The sequence below is a fragment of the Artemia sp. Qi Xiang Cuo genome, chromosome 1 (genome assembly GCF_049724085.1).
Source record: "Artemia sp. Qi Xiang Cuo chromosome 1, ASM4972408v1, whole genome shotgun sequence".
Lineage (NCBI taxonomy): Eukaryota > Metazoa > Arthropoda > Branchiopoda > Anostraca > Artemiidae > Artemia > Artemia sp. Qi Xiang Cuo.
The window spans coordinates 34,964,107-34,985,305 of NC_142794.1; the positions used below are offsets into that span (position 1 = coordinate 34,964,107).

At 39.0% G+C, this 21,199-nt stretch overlaps 1 protein-coding gene across 1 annotated transcript in view; it reads left to right on the forward strand.

Annotated features, from left to right (window-relative positions):
* Window positions 1-20,931, forward strand: part of LOC148956234 (protein-serine O-palmitoleoyltransferase porcupine-like) — a 261,026-nt gene extending 240,095 nt beyond the window's left edge. Inside the window, exon 5 of the mRNA XM_089089965.1 lies at window positions 20,815-20,931. Coding sequence (XP_088946091.1) covers window positions 20,815-20,931 — 117 coding nt within the window. The remainder of the gene's footprint in view (window positions 1-20,814) is intronic.
* The last annotated feature ends 268 nt before the right edge of the window (window positions 20,932-21,199 follow it).

The window sequence follows — 21,199 nt, forward strand, 5'->3', positions numbered from 1 at the left end:
GATAGCAATTATGTTTTTGAGGAGGAAACTCCCCCAAAACCCTCAGGGCAAGGGTTTTCAGTTATGCCCTGGGGGCATATAAGGTTTTTATAGGAGGCGTTGTCGTAGAAACTTCAAAAAAGGCTCTTTCGATTTGAAATTCAAAGGACTAGTGCCCTTTTCAATAGTCAAAGGGATCGGAGGGCAACTGGCCCCCCTCCCACGCCCATCATTCCCCCAAACACATCCAATAAAAATTTTTAGATAGCCATTTTGTTCAGCGTAGTTGATTACCAGATAGAAAAATATGTTTTTGAGGAGGACACTCCCCCACAGCCCTCAGGGCAAGGGTTTTAAGTTATGCCTGGGGGCATATAAGGTTTTTAAAGAAGGTGTTGTTTTAGAAACTTCTAAAAAAACTCATTCGATTGGAAATTCAAAGGAATAGTGCTCGTTTTAATAGCCAAAAGTTATTGGAGGGCAACTAGGCCCCCCCCCACCCCCACCATTCCCCCCAACAAATCCAATAACAAATTTGAGATAGCCATTTTTTAAGCGTAGTTGATTTCCACATAGAAAATATATTTTTGAGGAGGACACTCCCCCACAACCCACGGGGCAAGGGTTTTAAGTTATGCCCTGAGGGCATATAATATTTTATAGAAGGCGTTGTCTTAGAAACTTCAAAAAAGGCTCATTCTATTTAAAATTCAAAGGGCTAGTGCCCTTTTAAAAAGTCAAAAGTTATTGGAGGGCAACTAGCCCCGCCCACGCCCATCATTTCCCCAAACACATCCAATCAAAATTTTGAGTTAGTCATTTTGTTCAGCCTAGTTGATTACCAGATAGAAAATATGTTTTTGAGGAAGACACTCCTCCATAGCCCTCAGGGCAATGGTTTTAAGTTATGCCCGGGGTCATATAAGGTTTTTAAAGAAGGCGTTGTTTTAGAAACTTCAAAAAAAGCTCATTCGATTGGAAATTCAAAGGAATAGTGCTCGTTTTAATAGCCAAAAGTTATTGGAGGGCAACTAGCCCCCCCCCCCACGCCCATCATTCCCCCAAACAAATCCAATAAACATTTTGAGATAGCCATTTTTTCAGTGTAGTTGATTTCCACATAGAAAATATGTTTTTGAGGAGGACACTCTCCTACAACCCTCGGGGCAAGGGTTTTAAGTTATGCCCTGAGGGCATATAAGAACAATGTTGGCACAATGTACTATTTAATTTTTTTTCTTTAGAGCAGGGCGCTTCATATGGAAGGGGTCGTCGTAGAAGCTTCAAAAGGGGCTCATTCGATTGGAAATTGAGAGTTCTAGTGCCCTTTTTAATAGTCAAAAGTGCTTGGAAGGCAACTAGCCCCCTCCCCCACGCCAAACAGTCCCCCAAACACATCCAATCAAATTTTTGAGATAGCCATTTTGTTCAGCGTAGTTGATTTCCAGATAGAAAATATGTTTATGAGGACACTCCCCCACAACCCTCAGGGCAAGGGTTTTAAGTTTTGCCCTGGGATATATAAGGTTTTTATAGAAGGCGTTGTCGTAAAAACTTCAAAACAGGCTCATTATATTGGAAATTCGAAGGGCTAGTACCCTTTTTAATAGTCGAAAGTGATTGGAGGGCACCTAGCCCCCCCCCCTCCACGCCCATCAGTCCTCCAAACACAGCCAATCAAAATTTTGAGATGACCATTCTGTTCAGCGTAGTTTATTTTCGGATAGAAAATATGTTTTTGAGGAGGACACTCCCCCACAATCCTCAGAGCAAGGGTTTTAAGTTATGCCCGGGGGGTATATAAAGTTTTTATAGAAGGCGTTCTCGTAGAAACTTCAAAACAGGCTCATTCGATTGGAAATTCGAAGGGATAGTACCCTTTTTAATAGTCGAAAGTGATTGGGGGCAACAAGCCCCCTCCCCCCGCCCATCATTCCCCCAAACACATCCAATCAAAATTTTGAGATAGCCATTTTGTTCAGCGTAGTTGTTCCAGATAGGAAATATGTTTTTGAGGAGGAAACTCCCTCAAAACCCTCAGGGCAAGGGTTTTCAGTTATGCCCTGGGGGCATATAAGGTTTTTATAGGAGGCTTTGTCGTAGAAACTTCAAAAAAGGCTCTTTCGATTTGAAATTCAAAGGACTAGTGCCCTTTTCAATAGTCAAAGGGATCGGAGGGCAACTAGCCCCCCTCCCACGCCCATCATTCCCCCAAACACATCCAATAAAAATTTTTAGATAGCCATTTTTTTCAGCGTAGTTGATTTTCAGATGGAAAATGTGTTTTTGAGGAGGACACTCCCCCACAGCCCTCAGGGCAAGGGTTTTAAGTTATGCCTGGGGGCATATAAGGTTTTTAAAGAAGGTGTTGTTTTAGAAACTTCTAAAAAAAACTCATTCGATTGGAAATTCAAAGGAATAGTGCTCGTTTTAATAGCCAAAAGTTATTGGAGGGCAACTAGCCCCCCCCCACGCCCATCATTCCCCCAAACACATCCAATCAAAATTTTGAGATAGCCATTTTGTTCAGCGTAGTTGATTTCCAGATAGAAAATATATTTTTGAGGAGGACACTCCCCCACAACCCTCGGGGCAAGGGTTTTAAGTTATGCCCTGAGGGCATGTAATGTTTTTATAGAAGGCGTTGTCTTAGAAACTTCAAAACAGGCTCATTCGATTTAAAATTCAAAGGGCTAGTGCCCTTTTAAAAAGTCGAAAGTTATTGGAGGGCAACTAGCCCCGCCCACGCCCATCATTTCCCCAAACACATCCAATCAAAATTTTGAGTTAGTCATTTTGTTCAGCCTAGTTGATTACCAGATAGAAAATATGTTTTTGAGGAAGACACTCCTCCACAGCCCTAAGGGGAAGGGTTTTAAGTTATGCCCGGGGTCATAAGGTTTTTAAAGAAGGCGTTGTTTTAGAAACTTCAAAAAAAGCTCATTCGATTGGAAATTCAAAGGAATAGTGCTCGTTTTAATAGCCAAAAGTTATTGGAGGGCAACTACCCCCCCCCCCCCACGCCCATCATTCCCCCAAACACATCCAATAAAAATTTTGAGATAGCCATTTTGTTCAGCGTAGTTGATTTCAACATAAAAAATATATTTTTGAGGAGGAAACTCCCCCACAACCCTCGGGGCAAGGGTTTTAAGTTATGCCCTGAGGGCATATAAGAACAATGTTGGCACAGTGTACTATTTATTTTTGTTTTTTCTTTAGAGCAGGGCACTTCATATGGAAGGCGTCGTCGTAGAAACTTCAAAAGGGGCTCATTCGATTGGAAATTGAGAGTTGTAGTGCCCTTTTTAATTGTCGAAAGTGACTGGAGGGCAACTAGCCCCCCCCGCCCAGCATTCCTCCAAACACATCCAATAAAAATTTTGAAATAGCCATTTTGTTCAGCGTAGTTGATTTAAGATAGAAAATATGTTTTTGAGGAGGAAACTCCCCCAAAACCCTCAGGGCAAGGGTTTTAAGTTATGCCCTGGGGGCATATAAGGTTTTTATAGGAGGTGTTGTCGTAGAGACTTCAAAAAAGGCTCATTCGATTTGAAATTCATAGGACTAGTGCCCTTTTCAAGAGTCGAAAGTGATTGGAGGGTAACTAGCCCCCCTCCCACGCCCAACATTCCCCCAAACACATCCCATCAAAATTTTGAGATAGCCATTTTGTTCAGCGTTGTTGATTTCCAGATAAAAATATCTTTTTGAGGAGGAAGCTCTCCAACAACCCCCAGGGCAAGGGTTTGAAGTAATGCCCTTAGGGCATATAAGAACGATGTTGGCACAATGTACCATATATTATTTTTTTTTTTACTTTAGACCTGGGCACTTCATATGGAAGGGGTCGTCGTAGAGACTACAAAATAGGCTCATTCGATTGGAAATTGAGAGTTCTGGGACCCTTTTTAATAGTCGAAAGTGATTGGAGGGCAACTAGCCCCCCCCCCCCCCCCACGCCCATCATTCTCCCAAACACATCCAATCAAAATTTTGAGATAGCCATTTTGTTCAGCGTAGTTGATTTTTGCAAAGAAAATGTGTTTTTGAGGAGGACACTCCCCCACAACCCTCAGGGCAAGGGTTTTAAGTTACTCCCTGGGGGCATATAAGGTTTTTAATAGAAGGTGTTGTCGTTGAAACTTCAAAACAGGCTCATTCGATTGGAAATTCAAAGGGCTAGTACTCTTTTTAATAGTCGAAAGTGTTTGGAGGGTAGCTAGCCCCCGCCCCACACCCATCATTTCCCCAAACACATCCAATCAAATTTTTTAGATATCCATTTTGTTCAGCGTAGATGATTTCCAGACAGAAAAAATGTTTTTGAGAAGGACATTCCCCCACAACCCTCGGGGCAAGGGTTTTAAGTTATGTCCTGAGGGCATATAAGAACGATGTTGGCACAATGTGCTATTTATTATTTTTTCCCTTTAGAGCTGGGCACTTCATATGGAAGAGGTCGTCGTAAAAACTTCAAAAGGGGCTTATTCGATTGGAAATAGAGAGTTCTAGTGCCCTTTTTAATTTTCGAAAGTGATTGGAGGGCAACTAGCCCCCCCCCACGCCCATCATTCCCCTAAAATCATCCGATCAAAATTTTGAGACAGTCATTTTGTTCAGCGTAGTTGATTTCCAGATCAGTTAGTGCCCTTTTTAATAGTCGAAGTGATTGGAGGGTAACTTGCCCTCCCCCCACGCCCATCATTTCACCAAACACATCCAGTCAAAAATTTGAGATAGCCATTTTGTTGAGCGTAGTTGATTTCCAGATAGAAAATATGTTTTTGAGGAGGACACTCCCCCACAACGCTCGGGGCAAGGGTCAGGGCATATAAGAACGATGTTGGCACAATGTACTATTTTTTTTTCCTTTAGAGCTGGGCACTTCATATGGAATTTTTCGTCGTAGAAACTTCAAAAGGGGCTCATTCGATTGGAAATTGAGAGTTCTAGTGCCCTTTTTAATAGTCGAAAGTGACTGGAGGGCAACTAAACTCCCCCCCCCCTACGCCCATCATTCCCCAGAACACCTTCAATCGAAATTTTTAGATAGCCCTTTTGTTCAGCGTAGTTGATTTCCAGATAGAAAATATGTTTTTGAGGAGGAAAATCCCCCACAACCCTCAGGGCAAGGGTTTTAAGTTATTCCCGGGGGGCATATAAGGTTTTTATAGAAGGCGTTGTCGTAGAAACTTCAAAAAAGGCTTATTCGATTGGAAATTCGCAGGGCTAGTAACCTTTTGGGTAGTCGAAAGTTATTGGGGGGCAACAAGCCCCCCCCCCACGCCAATCATTCCCCCAAACACATCCAATAAAAATTTTGAGATAGTCATTTTGTTCAGCGTACTTGATTACCAGATAGAAAATATGTTTTTGAGGAGGACACTCTTCCACAGCCCTCAGGGCAATGGCTTTAAGTTATGCCCTGGGGTCGTATAAGGTTTTTAAAGAAGGCGTTGTTGTAGAAACTTCAAAAAAAGCTCATTCGATTGGAAATTCAAAGGAATAGTGCCTGTTTTAATAGCCGAAAGTTATTGGAGGGCAACTAGCCCCCCCCCCCCCACGCCCATCATTCCCCCAAACACATCCAATAAAAATTTTGAGATAGCAATTTTTTCAGCGTAGTTGATCTCCACATAGAAAATATGCTTTTGAGGAGGACACTCCCCCACAACACTCAGGGCAAGGGTTTTAAGTTATGCCCTGAGGGCATATAAGAACAATGTTGACACAATATACTATGTATTATTTTTTTCCTTTAGAGTAGGGTACTTCATATGGAAGGGGTCGTCTCAGAAACTCCAAAAGGGACTCATTCGATTGGAAATTGAGAGTTATAGTGCCCTTTTTAAAAGTCGAAAGTTATTGGAGGGCAACTAGCCCCCCCCCCAGGCCCCTCTTTACCCTACACCCATCCCATAAAAATTTGGCGATGACTATTTTGTTCACCGTAGTAGATTTCACGACAGAAAATATATTTTTGAGAAGGACACTCTTCCATAGACCCCAAGTCTAGATAGTTGGGTTATGCACCGAGGGCATATACGGCTGTTGTAGGCATAATCTACCATGTATTATTTTTTTCCAATGGATCAGGGTACCTCAAATGGAAGGGGTCGTCGTAGAAGCTTCAAAAGGGGCTCATTCGATTGGAAATTGAGAGTTGTAGTGCCCTTTTTAATAGTCGAAAGTGATTGGAGGACAACTATCCCCCCCCCCCGCCCATCATTCCCCCAAACACATCTACTCAAATTTTTGAGATAACTATTTTGTTCAACATAGTTGATTTCCAAATAGAAAATATCTTTTTTAGGAGAAAACTCCCCCACAACCCTCAGAGCAAGGATTTCAAGTTATGCCCAGTGGGTATATAAGGTTTCTATAGAAGTCGTTGTCGTAGAAACGTCAAAACAGGCTCATTCGATTGGAAATTCGAAGGGCTAGTACCCTTTTTCATAGTCGAAAGTGATTGGAGGGCAACTAACTCCCCCCCACGCCCATCATTCCGCCAAACACATCCAATCAAAATTTTGAGACAGCCATTTTGTTCAGCCTAGTTGATTACCAGATATAAAATATGTTTTGAGGAGGACACTCCCCCACAGCTCTCAGGGCAAGGGTTTTAAGTAATGCCTTGGGGTCATATAAGGTTATTAAAGAAGGCGTTGTCGTAGAAACTTCAAAAAAAGCTCATTCGATTGGAAATTCAAAGGACTAGTGCCCTTTTTTAGTAGTCGAAAGTGATTGGAGGGCAACTATCCCCCCCGCCCACGCCCATCAATCCCCCAAACGCATCCAATAAAAATTTTGAGATAGCCATTTTTTTCAGCGTAGTTGATTTCAACATATGATTTCCGCATATAAGGTTTATATTGAAATCTTTGTCGTAGAACCTTGAAAAAGGGCTCATTCGATTTGAAATTCAAAGGGATAGTACCCTTTTTAATAGTCGAAAGGTATTTGAGGGCAACTAAACCCCCCTCTCACGCCCACTTTTTCCCCAAACAGATCCAATCAAAATTTTTAGATAGCCATTTTGTTCAGCGTAGTTGATTTCCACATAGAATATATGTTTTTGAGGAGGACACTCCCCCACAACCCTCGGGGGAAGGGTTTTAAGTTATGCCCTGAGGGCATATAAGAACAATGTTGGCACAATGTACTATGTATTATTTTTTTTCCTTTAGAGCTGGGTACCTCATATGGAAGGGGTCATCGTAGAAACTTCAAAAGGGGCTCATTCGATTGGAAATTGAGAGTTATGGTGCCCTTTTTAATAGTAGAAAGTGATTGGAGGGTAACTAGCCCCCCATGCCCATCATTCCCCAAAACATATCCAATCAAAATTTTTAGATAGCCATTTTGTTCAGCGTAGTTAATTTTTAGGTTGCATCTATATTTCTGAGTAGAACCCTTTCCAAAAACCTTCAGGGCAAGGCATTTAAGTTATGCCGTTGGGGCATATAAGGTTTTTATAGAAGGCGCTGTCGTAGAAACTTCAAAACAGGCTCATTCGATTGGAAATTTGAAGAGCTAGTACCCTTTTTAATAGTCGAAACTGATTGGAGGGCAACTAGCCCCCCCACGCCCAGCATTCCTCAAAATACATCCCATCAAAATTGGGAGGTAGAAATTTCGTTCAGCGTAGTTGTTTACCAGATAGAAAATATGTTTTTGGGGAGGAAACTCCCCCACAGCCCTCAGAGCAAGGATTATAAGTTATGCCCTGGGGGAATATAATGTTTTTATTGAAATGTTTGTCGTAGAAACTTGAAGAAGGGTTCATTCGATTTGAAATTCAAAGGGATAGTGCCCTTTTTAATAGTCGCAAGGTATTTGAGGGCAACTAAACCCCCTCTCACGCCCACCTTTTCCCCAAACACATCCAATCAAAATTTTTAGATAGCCCTTTTATTCAACGTAGTTGAAAGTTTCGGAAATTATGTCTTTAAGGATGACAATCCCTCCCCCCACAGCCCTCAGGGCAAGGGTTGTATGTTATGCCCTGGGGCATATAAAGTTTTTTTTGAAAGCCTTGTCGTAGAAACTTCAAAAGGGCTCATTCAGTTGTAAATTGAAAGGGCTAGTGTCTTTTTAATAGTTGAAAGTGATTGAATAGCGACTAACGCCCCTCTCACGCCCACCATTTTCCAAAACACATCCAATCAAAATTTTGAGATATCCATTTGGTTTATCGTAGTTGAACTTTCTGTAAATTAGGTCTTTTAGGATGATAACCCCCTCAGAGCCCTCAGTGCAAGGGTTGTAAGTTATGCCCTGGGGGCATATAAGGATTATATATAAAGTTGTTGTATAAATCATAGGCAGCAAGATCACGCTGCCTAAGTAAAGAACGGGGACCCTCGAGAACGATACAAGAAACGGGGACTAAGTAAAGAGGAGGCCACTCCCCCACAACCCTCTGGGCAAGAGTTTTAAGTTATGCTCTCGGGGGATATAACAACGATGTTGGCACAATGTATTATTTATTAACTTTTTCATTTAGAGCAGGGCACTTCGTATCGAAGAAGGTGTCGTAGAAACTTTGAAAAGGGCTGATTCAATTGTAAATTGGAGTGGCTTGTGCCCTTTTTAATAGTCGAAAATGATTGGATGGCGACTAACACCCCTCTCACGCCCACCATTTCCCCAAACACATCCAATCAAAATTTTGAGATAGCTATGTTGTTTAACGTAGTTGAAAGTTCTGGAAATTCGGTCTTAGAGGATGATAGCCACCCTAACAGACCTTAGGGTAAGGGTTGTAATTTATGCCCTGGAGACATATAAGGTGTTTATAGAAAGCGTTGTCGTTTCCAAAAGGGCTTATTTGATTGGAAATCGAAAGGCCTTGTGCTTTTTTTAATAGTCGAAAGTGATTAGAAGGCTTGACATTTTTAAAGTGAAGATCAATGTGGGTATAATGCACTATTTTTTTTGTTGTTGTTGTTTAGACCAGGGCACTTCGTATCGAAGGAGTTGTCGTGGGAACTTCGAAAAGGGCTCATTCGATTGAAAATAGAAAGGGCTGATGCCCTTTTTAATAGTCGAAAGTGATTTAAGGGCGACTAATCCCCCTTCCACTCCCACCCTTCCACGCCCACCCTCCCACGCCCCTTCTCCCACTCCAACCCTCCCATTTCTGCTCTTAAAATTTAACCAAATCAAAATAGCGTAAATGTATCCAAGCTATCAAAGAAAGTAAACAGATTTTTTTGCGAATGGTATCAAGTTTTCCATTTCAGGTCAACTAGAGGAGGTATGAAACTAAATTAAACAGTACATTTTGTGTCCAGATTTTAAAAGGGTGTATGTTGTTCAAATTACTGAAAATTTTTCTCCAGCATACAAATAGCAGGCCAAACTATAAAGTCTTAAAAAACGAAAAGATTTAAGGTATTATTTTCTTTTTCCTTGAAAAGACTATGTCAATATAAAACGAACAGAAATTAATTTAAAAAACTTTTTCCACAAAATATGTTTTTCAAAGAAAAGTAAAGAACTCCATTAAACAAAAAATGAGCGAAAATAAAATAAAATAATCTACCAAGTGTGAAACTACCACAAATCAGCATCGTTAAATAAATGAAACCCAAAACGAACAGAAATTACAATAATTAACCGATTCAAACTCAAAACGAGCAGAAATTAGCATAAGTTGGGCGCAAAACCCCTATGCCTTCCCAAGGCCAGAACAAAATTTGCACTTTACTGAAAAAACACAAATGAATGTGCATTGTAATGAATGTGAAAGTTTAATATGCATATACTGATATTTAGTAATCAAAATGTTAATATTATTTGATTTATTAAAGTTATAGAAGTAAAAGCGTTTATATTGTTTTCAGTAAAGTGCAAATTATGTTCTGGCCTTGGGAAGGAATAGGGCTTTGAGCCCTGTTCTTGTTAATTTCTGCTCGTTTTGAGTTTGACTCGGTTATTTATTGTAATTTCTGTTCGTTTTGGGCTTCATTTTGTGATAGTTTCACGCTTGGTAGATTATTTGATTTTATTTTTGCTCACTTTTGGTTTAATGGAGTTCTTTACTTTTCTTTTAAAAACTTAATTTTGTGGAAAAAAGTTTTTTTTAATTTATTTCTGTTCGTTTCATATTGACATAGTCTTTTCAGGGAAAAAGAAAATAATACTTTAAATCTTTTCTTTTTTTAAGACCTTATAGTTTGGCCTGCTATTTGTACGCGGGTTCTTTTTGCCTTCTGTTTTGGAACGTCATGACGATCAATCCAGATACTCAGCCTGGCCGCATCGAGGGTGTAATTAATACCTATCAGTCCTATAATGTCGATATAGCAGATCTATCAGAAACTAGACTGATCGGCCCTGGTTCTATGCATGTCGATCCATATGAAGTCTTCTTCTCTGGAAAGGAGAGGAGGCGTAAAGTTGGAGTTGCCTAAGCTATGAGCGAAGCAGCTAAAAAATCGATGCTCGAATTTATGCCAATAAATTAGAGGATACTAAAAGCTTGTTTTATTAGTTCTCAGTCGAAAATGGCAATTATTTTTGCTTATGCCCCAACGAATGAGGCTAATAATTCTGTGAATGATGCGTTTTATTCTGAATTAAATAATCTAGTCAACTTAGTACCTGAGCATGATATTCTCATTTTGTGTGGTTATTTCAATGCTTAAGTTGGTAATGACCACGGCTATGCCCCCGAAGTGATCGGCAAGCACGGTCTGGGTGTGATAAATGATAATGGAGTGCGATTAATAGACTTTTGCGTTGGCCATGGCCTAATTATTGGAGGATAATGGTTCCCTGACCGCGATGTCCACAAATATACATGGGTTTCATCTTATGGGACTACACGGAGCCAAATTGACCATTCTCTTATTAGAAAACGTCACAGATGCTGTCTGGAAGATGTGCGTACTTTTCGTGGTGCCGATGCATACTCGGACCACCAACTAGTGATTGCTGGTTTTAAACTAAAATTAAAGGCTATTGCCAGGCACAAAGAGACTGCGAAAGTGTTTGAAATTTTGAAGCTCCAGGATAGACAAGTGAGGCAAGCATATTGTGTTGCCCTTTCTAACAAGTTTGCAAACCTGACATCCGATGAAACCGGTGTCCTAGTGGATGAGAAGTGGAATTTAATTGTGGAGTATGCAAGGGGAGCCGCTGAAGAGTCGGTTGGTTACGCGAAAAAGAAAAGTGAACAGTGGATCAGCGATGGCTTGTGGAAACTCATACAAGAGAGAAAAGAAATAAAGATCCAGCTAGACAGCTGTGATAGCAACGTCACCCCTCAGTACAAAGACCAACTCAAGGACCAATGTAAACAAATCCACAAAGCTGTAAAGCGGTCCACAAGGAATGACAGACGTTGCTTTTTGGAGACAAAAGCAGCCGAAGCTGAGGCGGCTGCCAGCAAAGGCGACAGTAGAACGGTGTATCGAATAACCAAGATCAGATCACTGGTGACTCAGATCACTGGAACAGAGAGATCACTGGTGACTTCCGAAAGCCAGAATGCGCTGTGGAAAGTAAGACTGGTGAATTACTTACGAGGAAAGAAGATATTGATAACAGATGGAGAGAATACATTAATGAAGTACTTAATTTTCCTCCCCCTTTAAATCCCAAGGAGTCTCCACCCGGTGTTTGGCTCTTCGATCTTGGAATCAACGTTGAACCCATTAGCCTACTGGAAGTGAAAACCGTACTACGCAACCTGAAAAACGGCAAAGCTGCCGGAATTGATGGCGTACAACCTGAATTATTGAAATATGGCACCTCGGCCTTGACGAAGCCTCTCTACGAAATTTTTAATCGAATTTGGGAAACCGAGAGTGTCACAAATTGATTTCTTAAAGGCGTTCGATCCAGTACATAGGGAATCATTATGGAGAATACTACGATATTATGGACTCCCAGACAAGAATCAATTCTGGTGTACGACAAGGTTGTATCCTCTCTCCTGTACTCTTCACGATTCTCATTGACTATGTACTGCGGTCCTGTCATTTTGTTGGAGGGACACAGTTGAATGAGAGGCGTAGTGTCTTTGACATTGATTTTTCTGATGACATTTCGCTCCTATCTTATCTAAGAGTAGACCTGCAACAGAACATCACCGAGCTCTCGAAAAAAGCTGGGCGAGTTGGATTGTCCATTAGTACTCAAAAGACGAAGGTAATGCGTAACAACGTAAATACAACCCCGGCCAGGCCACTGAATTTTGGTATAGATGAGCTAGATGAGGCTACAAAATTTAAGTATCTGGGAAGCCTCATCAAATCTGACGGAAGTCTCGAGCGTGAAATTACTACACGCATTGCTTGTGCAGGAAATGCTTTTACCAAATTAAGAATAGTTTGGAAAAATGCTGCGTACTCTCTGAAGCTCAAACTCCGACTCCTAAATAGCAATGTCCTCTCTATACTGACTTATGGATGTGAGACATGGGCACTGACGAAACGGCTTTGAGAAACGAATACAATGTTTCGAAAATAATTGTCTTCGGCGCATCAAGAATTACGAACGCCGCCATACGTGAAAGGACGGAACAACCGTTAATAGTTGAAAGATCCTAATTAGTAAATGGCGATATTGGGGTCATATGGTCCGTATGGGCGATGGCAGGCTCCCCTATAATGTTTGGTGTTGGGTCCCCCCCTGGCATTAGAAGACGTGGACGACAGAGAAAGACGCTTGGCCGATCCCTAGAGAAAGAGCTTACTTGGGCGAGGACATCTTTGGAAGATCTGTGGTCTCAAGCTCTTCAGAGGTCGTCGTGGAGAGGCGCCGTTGTCGCCTTATGCGCCAGACGGCGTGGGAGGAACTAAGTCTAAGTAAGTTTACGCTGGAGAAAAATTTTCAGCAATTTTTTACAACATACACGCTTTTAAAAATCTAGACACACATAGTTTCATACCTCCTTTAGTTAACCTGAAATAGAAAACTTGATACCATTCGCAAAAAAATCTCTTTACTTTCTTTGATAGCTTGGATACACTTACGCTATTTTGATTTGGTTAAATTTTTAGAGTAGAAGTAGCCCCGAAAGTTTGAACATAATGCCCTCAGTCGTTCTTGGGATACTGCTGAGATGCTGAGATGAGCTTCATTTTGATTTAATCTTAAGGCAACATTTAGTTTTTAAACATAATGGGTAAGTGGGAGAGTGGGCATGGGAAGGGGACTAGTTGCCCTCCAATCATTTTTAACTATTAAAAAGGGCATTACCCCTTTATATTTTCAATCGAATGAGCCCTTTTGGAAGTTCCTACGACAACTCCTTCGATACGAAGTGTCCTGGTCTAAACAAAAAAAATAAAATTTTTGTTGTTGTCAATTGGGGTTGTCATCCTCATAGACCTAATTTCCCAGAACTTTCAACTACGTTAAACAAAACGGCTATCACAAAATTTTTATTGGATGTGCTCGGGGAAATGGTGGGCGTGAGAGGGGTGTTAGTTGCTCTCCAATCACTTCCAACTATTAAAAAGGTCACTAGCCCTTTCAATTTCCCATCAAATTAGGCCTTTTTGAAGTTTCTGCGACAACGCTTTCTATAAAAAAAACCTTATATGCTCCAGGGCATAACTTACAACCCTTGCCCTGAGGGCTATGAGGGGTTGTCATCCTCAAAGATATAATTTACGGACCTTTCAACTACGTTGAACAAAATGGTTATCTCAAAATTTTGATTGGATGTGTTTGGGGAAATGATGGGCGTGAGATGGGGGTTACTTGCCCTCCAATCACTTTCGACTATTAAAAAGGGCACTAGCCGTTTGAATTTCCAATCGAATGATTCCTTTTTGAATTTTATACGACAACACGTTCTATAAAAAAAAAACTTATATTCCCCCTGGGCATAATATACAACCCTTGCCCTGAGGCCTTTGGGGGGAGTGTAATCCTCAAAAACTTAATTTCTGGACTTTTTAACTAAGTTGAATAAAATAGCTATCTCAAATTTTGATTGGATGTGTTTGGGGAAATGGTGGGTGTGACAGGGGTGTTATGTATCCTCCAATCACTTTCGACTATTAAAAAGGACACAAGCCACTCCAATTTCCAATCGAATGAACACTTTTCGAAGTTTCTACGACAACTCCTTCGATACGAAGTGCCCTGGTCTAAGATCAAGAACAAAACAAAAAAATAAATAATACATTATGCAGACACCGCTCTTTACTTAGGCAGCGCGATTGCGCTGCCTATAATACTAAAGCATATTTTTTACAATTGAAGATTGTATATTAATCACAATTGGTATTATAGCGAGACCAAAATGCTACCTGATAAATCAGTCCAATATTTCTGTATGCTGTTCAATGACTGCGATTATTCAAAAAAAAAAAAAATTTTACGCTTATATTTTTAAGATAATTTTAATTGTATACAGAAAGTTACTGATGTCACAACTGGTGTAAGACCATGAAATGCTTTATAGATTAGTTTTTCAGTAAAGCGCTAGTTTTCTATAATCCTAGTAATATATGGAAACATAATTAGTTGGTTTATTTGTACTGGTTTCATTGATATGTATATTAGATAGGCTGTGAAGTAATAATTTTTGTCCGTTTTAATTTTCAACTTCGCTCTTTACTTCCCTCGGAAAAACTTTTTTTTTTTTTAATTAATAATTAAATTAATACTAGTAGATAACTTCGTGGAAGAAACAAATAGGTTATAAAATTACGGGACAGAACAATGTAACTGTATTTTTATTCCGTTAAAAAGAAAAATTTGTGGCCTATAACTTTCAACTGTGACACAATATTATTGATAAGGTTGTGTAGAAGATATCAATCTGTCTGTGAAGTGATGGTCTATAGAAAAATAACATGCCGTATTTGAAAAAGGAGATTCGCCCAATAAAAGTAGATTATTGTCTATCGTTATTGCGTCAAAATCAGCTGATGAGGGTGAAAGCATTTAGCTTATGTCACTGATGACATATGAGATATCGTACACCTTCTATCTGATGCATCTTACCAGTATGGTAAACAAAGGGAAGGGATATTCGTGTGTGCGGGGTGCTCTATTGTTTTGTTCGTTATTTGCACTTCATAATCGTGACTTCTCTCGGCCCCAGTTATTCTTTTGCTCCGCGTTCAATGTACCTTATTGGGATACTTGTTATTTTTTCAGAACACACTCAAGAATGTTAGATCTGAGAAAACCGGTTTTATAGCCACAAAGACAAGTGACGGGTGACAGAATGAACTTACATAATTTGAGCTATATACGTGGGCTATTTTTACCGGGGTAAGGTATTTGGACAGCGTGAAGTTAGAAAACAATTCTTACTTCATAATATGCAGAGTAATTGTAGCTAAAACATCTTGTATGCAGACCCGCTATACTTTACCTTCCCCCCCCCCCCTAATGTGCAAATATATATATATATATATATCAAATTATAAAAGTCCAATGCATTCTGTCACCCGTCACTTGTCTTCGTGGCTATGAAACCAGTTTTCTCAGATCTAAAATTCTTGAGTGCGTTCTGGATAATTAACAACTACCGCTTATTGTAATTAATTGCAATTACTTCTTCGGTAAACCGAAAATTGCAATAAATCATTAAAGTCGAGTGGTCCAAATTTCCCTCTTTATACGCTTATGGTGTTCCTATTGTTTCAAAAACCGTAATTCAAACGAAAAAAAAAAATAGAGCTAAAAATCTTGCAGCTTCATAGCATCTTTTAAGAAAGTCTCTAAAAGAAACGATTTTAATTTATGCTGATAGACAAATACAGCAAGAATTGTGACGCACGATAAGCAAATAATCAATTTAATAGGTTTTCTATTAAACACAATTTAATAATTGCATTTGCGGATTGAAGACCAAAAACTACAAAAATTAATTCCAAAAAGCTTATTTAACGCAGGGCTGGTCTTTGGCTATTTTTCCTGATGCTAGACAGTCATTAAAGGAAATGTCTTCATTAACATTAATGTTTCTTGTAGTATTAATAAAGGAAGTAGAGTTTCCTTTTTTTGGATTCTCATTGGATCCTAGGAAAATTTATTCCTCTTCTCCTTGTATTATTCTTCTGTTCTCTGAATTGTTGAGTTTTTTTGTCTAACTTTATAATTACATTTTAATATATCATTTTATTGCCTTCTTTGCACATGCCATTTTTGTTTGAACCAAATTCCCGTTTCAAGTTATGGGAGCCGTCCCAAGATGAATCAATACTCATTTCATTCTAAGACCACACTGGCTATACATGACATATGAAACTAAGAGAGGAAAGGAAATAATAAATGAAAAAATAAAATTAAAAGAGGTGAGAAAACGAGGATTTTGTCAGCCAGTGGCCAAACATGAAAACGAAGAACAAGCAAACATTTCTACAAGGACCTCCGCCAAGTCGTCCTCAGGGCTAAACACAAAAAAAAACAATTTGTTTTTCTTTTAGCACTGAGGATGACTTGGCGGAGGTCCTTGTCGAAATATTTGGTTGTTCTTCGTTTTCATGTTTTATCACTGGCTGACAAAATCCTCGTTTTCTCACTTTTTTTTAATTTTATTTTTCATTTATTATTTCCCTTCCTCTCTTAGTTCCATAATACTCATTTCACCTTAAATTTTCAAGTTGGTCCCACATCGAAACTCTTCTTCCAGTAAGCCATCTCTCTCCTGCTTCAACTCCCTCCTCAGGCTATTCCGCACATTGCGGTGTTTGAACTATCCCACTTGTTTGTATGGATTTCTATTTCCAAGGTTTTTTCCGCTGATGAATTAATTATAAGTTGAAAGGAAATCTTGATCAATTAATATCAATAGACATTTTTTTCGGTTGCTCCTTTTTTCATTGATCGATCAGTTTGAATCAGCTGAATTTTTTGCGCCTACAATGAACCTCGAAGATAGAAACTGTTACGGGCAGTCGTGAATCTGCACTGGATTTCTTTTTTGCGGTTCTGATTTGAGTATTCTCTTACCCTTTTTTTACAGTATACTACTTGCCCCTTATGTGAAAAGTACATTTGGTAATCAATTGTGTAATTTGTTCTTCTCAGATGCTTAGGTGGCATGGGGGTGTTTCAGACCCTCGCTCACCAAAAATTTTACAACTACTCTTAAAATGCTTATATTTGCCATGTAAATCACCAATTTCTCGTTATTTTGAATGTACGCCCCTCCCCCCTGATAATATTCTGTTGCATGCTTGTATTCCTGATTGGTTCTTCAACTTTTCTTTTTTGAACAAACAAAAAAAAAAGAAAAAAATATGAAAATTTTACGAAACATATAGGAAAATGTGGGGGCAGTCTTGAATTTTCGGGGGATCACCTGAATATTGGATTTTAATCTTTTTGTGGGAGGTCAGACGAAGTTAGTTTAATATCATTTAATTAGTTGTATGGGATTTTGTTTTACAACATTCATGGATAGGAAATCGTTTATTTACTGTTTTGTCGTTGCTTCTTTTTCTTCATACAGACTGAGCTGAACATAGAAGAGAAGATAGTTTATGCAAAATGTAAAAGTTAGAGCAACAATGATAACAATAATTCCCTTAATAATAAAAATAAAAAAAAACAAGTTTTTTTTTACTGAAAGTAAGGAACGACGCTAAAACTTAAAACGAACAGAAATTATTCCGTATATGAATGGGGCTGTCCCCTCCTCAACGCCTCGCTCTTTACGCTAAAGTTTGACTTTCTCACAACTCTATTTTTTTTTAAACATTCTATAACATCTATTTTTTTTAAACAACAAAAAACTTTAGCGTAAAGAGCGAAGCGTTGAGGAGGGGAGAGCAGTATAATATACGGAATAATTTCTGTTCGTTTTAAGTTTTAACGTCGTTCCTTACTTTCAGTTAAAAAAACTTTTTTTTCATTTAATTTTTGAAGGTTTTGAATTAATGCAGGTTTTGATCTTGGCTCACCGTACATGAATAATTAAAACAAAATTTGCATATTAATTTACTTTTATTTGGTTAAATGGCTTTCTCGAAAATTGTTTAATTTTATTTACGAACGTTTTTATTAGTAATAAATATACGTAACTTACGAATTAACTTACGTAACGAACTTCTATATTCATATATTTTTAATACGTATTAGAGGGTTCGCCCCCTAGTCAGTACCTTGCTCTTTAAGCTGAAGTTCGAATTTTGTTCCCATTCTTTAAAAATGACCGCTTAATCACAAAGGCCGTTAATTAGAATAAATAGGTCTTATGAAAATACTAAAAAATCTTTGGCTTAAAGAACGAGGTACTAGCTAGGGGGTGAACCCAATCATATATGTAATATTTTCTGCTCGTTTTAAGTTTTGATTCAGCTTCAATTGCAGTTGAATACTTGTTTTTTTAAATTTAATTTCTGATCTTTTTTTAAATAATGCTGGGAAATCCGGCGTCCCCTTCATAGCAATGTCCCTTCCCCCGTGAAAACTTCCTCCGTGGAAAGATCCTCCCACATAAGCCCCGACCCCCCCCCCTACTAACAGAAAAAATACCCCCTGAAAACGTCTGTATACTTCCCAACAACCAATACTATATGTTAACATTGGGTAAAGTTCATAACTTTCAGCCCTCTCCCAGGGGACTTCGGGGGATTAAGTCATCCTAAAAGACATACTTATAGTATTTTCGAACATGCTGAACAAAATTGCTAGCTCAAAATTTTGATCAGGTGACTTTGGGAAAAAATGAGCGTGGGAGGGGGCCTAGTTGCCCTCCATTTTTTGGTCACTTACAAAGGGCACTAGAACTTTTAATTTCCATTCTAATGAGCCCTCCAATGATGTTCTAGGACCACTTGGTCGATACGATCGCCCCTGAAAAAAAAAACAAATAAACACGCATCCGTGATCTTTCTTCTGGCAAAAAATATAAAATTCTACATTTTTTCAGATAGGAGCTTGAAACCTCTACAGTAGCGTTCTCTGATATGCTGAATCTGATAGTGTGATTTTCATTAATGTTCTATAGCTTTTAGGTGGTCTTTCTCCCTTTTTTCGAAAATCAGCCAAACTTTCTCAGGTGCGTAACTTTTTATTGGTAGGACTAAACTTGATGAAACTTATATATTTGAAATCAACATTAAAATCTGATTCTTTTGATGTATCTATTGGTAAATACCGTTTTCTAGAGTGTCGGTCACCATTGAGCCGGGTCGCTCCTTACTTACAGTTCGTTACAACCACAGTTTATAGAATTAGCAGTATGATCATACCCTATCTCACCCATTATAAAAACCCGGACCAAGGTGCGAGTGCTCCAAAGAACGTTTTTGCAGATATGAACATAAGCGGCATTAGATCTTTTCACGGGTAGACAAGTCAGATTTCTCTTGGATACGAAACAAGTGGAAACCCGCTATTACGAATAATGTACTTTGTAACCATTTCTCATTGATTGACGGAAACAGACTAACCCGCTAATGTAGAAATAAGTGGGAGGAGCTTTTTGTTCGTACCGAGAATGAAGACCAGAAATGATCTGCGATAAACTTACTGGATAATTCTATAAACTGTGGTTACCACGAACTGTTTGATTGTTAGACACGGGTAGCCTTTTATTCTTCCATGGAATCAAACACTTTAAAAAATTATAAAATCAATCGTAGTTATCAAAATGAGTTAATCGTGGTACAGAGACGTAATCATTAGTATTGGTAGTACTAGTTGTCATAATATCGGTAATTACTAGTTTAGTAATATTTATAGAATACTAATAATGGTTCGATCCTTTTATCTAAAACTCGTGACTTAACATAATAGATTAATGGAATTTATTGTGAAATTAAATCAGTACCATGGGTGATTGGCACTCGTAAGCTAGACTTAGCAAGATGAGAGGGTATAAAGGAGAGGCGGCTTTAGGAGAGGGACAGAGGGAGCACTTGCCCCTGGCGCAGAAATTTTTGATATTTTATTAATAAAGTGGAGAGCGCAGTTAATAAATGAAAATAATTAATAATTTATTAACTAATTGATAAAATAAAAATAAATTAAAAAGTAAAACAATTAAATTCAAGTAATTACTAATTTAAATAATAAATAAAAAAATAATTAATTAACAGGCCCTAAATTGAAAATTATTTTGTTAATAAATGAAAATTCTGTTAAAATTTGGTCGGACATTTTGTGGGAGACCGAGGGGAGGGATACTAATCAGGATTTTGCTCCGGTCACAAGAGAGGCCAGAACCGCCACTGGTATAAACTAAGAGGAAAGCTCCGTGTGCGGCAATTCTGTTAATTCACTTATCGCTAGAGAAAGTTTTGTTCCATTGAAACACAAAAGGTAATGGAAACTATATTAATTGAAACTATTGTTTAAATGGCGCAGCAGCCCAGGGCCCAGTTTCTATGGAAACTGAGAGGTCCGATGTTTCAATATTAGTACGTCTTTTATTGTATTGCGATGCACCACTGCAGCTTTTTTTCCCATGATAGCCGAGTGGTTGGCCCGCTGAACTTGCAATCCTTTGTCCGTAAGAGAAGGGTTTCGGTTTTGGTCTCGCTGATTATTTAGTTTGAAACGGGGGCCAGTGTTGTAACTATAAACTCAGCCAGAGTCGAACCAGCTACAAATGGGTACCTTGAGAAATCTGGGGGTAGGATAAACGCGAGAAGTGCCGGGTGATTTACCCTGAACCTCGCATGGCGTTCCCGGCCGAAGGCAGAGAATCAGGAAATCTGTGCCTGCGCCACGCGGAGCACTGTCTGCATGCGAAAAAGTAAGTTTCGCGATCAGCAGTCAGTAGTTCTGACGTAGTTTTTTATTAAATTTTCTAGTCTGAGATCTTTGATAGCCTTCATGGCGTGGTTTCCCCAAAGTTTCGCGGTATAATAAAACGTATATTTATTTTGAATTTATTTCTAGATTATCCACAACATTTTGGTCACGTTATGGAAATCAACTGTTGCTTTGTCCTTTCTTTCCATATCAACATGCTGGTCATTTTGGATAGCACCTAACGGATCTTACAAGTACGTTTAGTATAGTTTCTTGTCCCTTTAGGAGATCCGCCACGCCCTGTTATGTAGACGGGCTTACCTGTCACTTTTTTTATTTAAATTCTTCAATCCTTTTAATTTGATAAGAACGAAATTGAATGCACAGGATTTCGTTTGTACATTCGTGAAGCACAAGAGAACTGAATATACATTTTTCATATTGCGCTTCGTTTCAATTGTACTGTCACTTCAATTCACTGTTTCAGGACTGCTTCATTGGCATGCTACATTAAGAATCTTGGACACTTTAT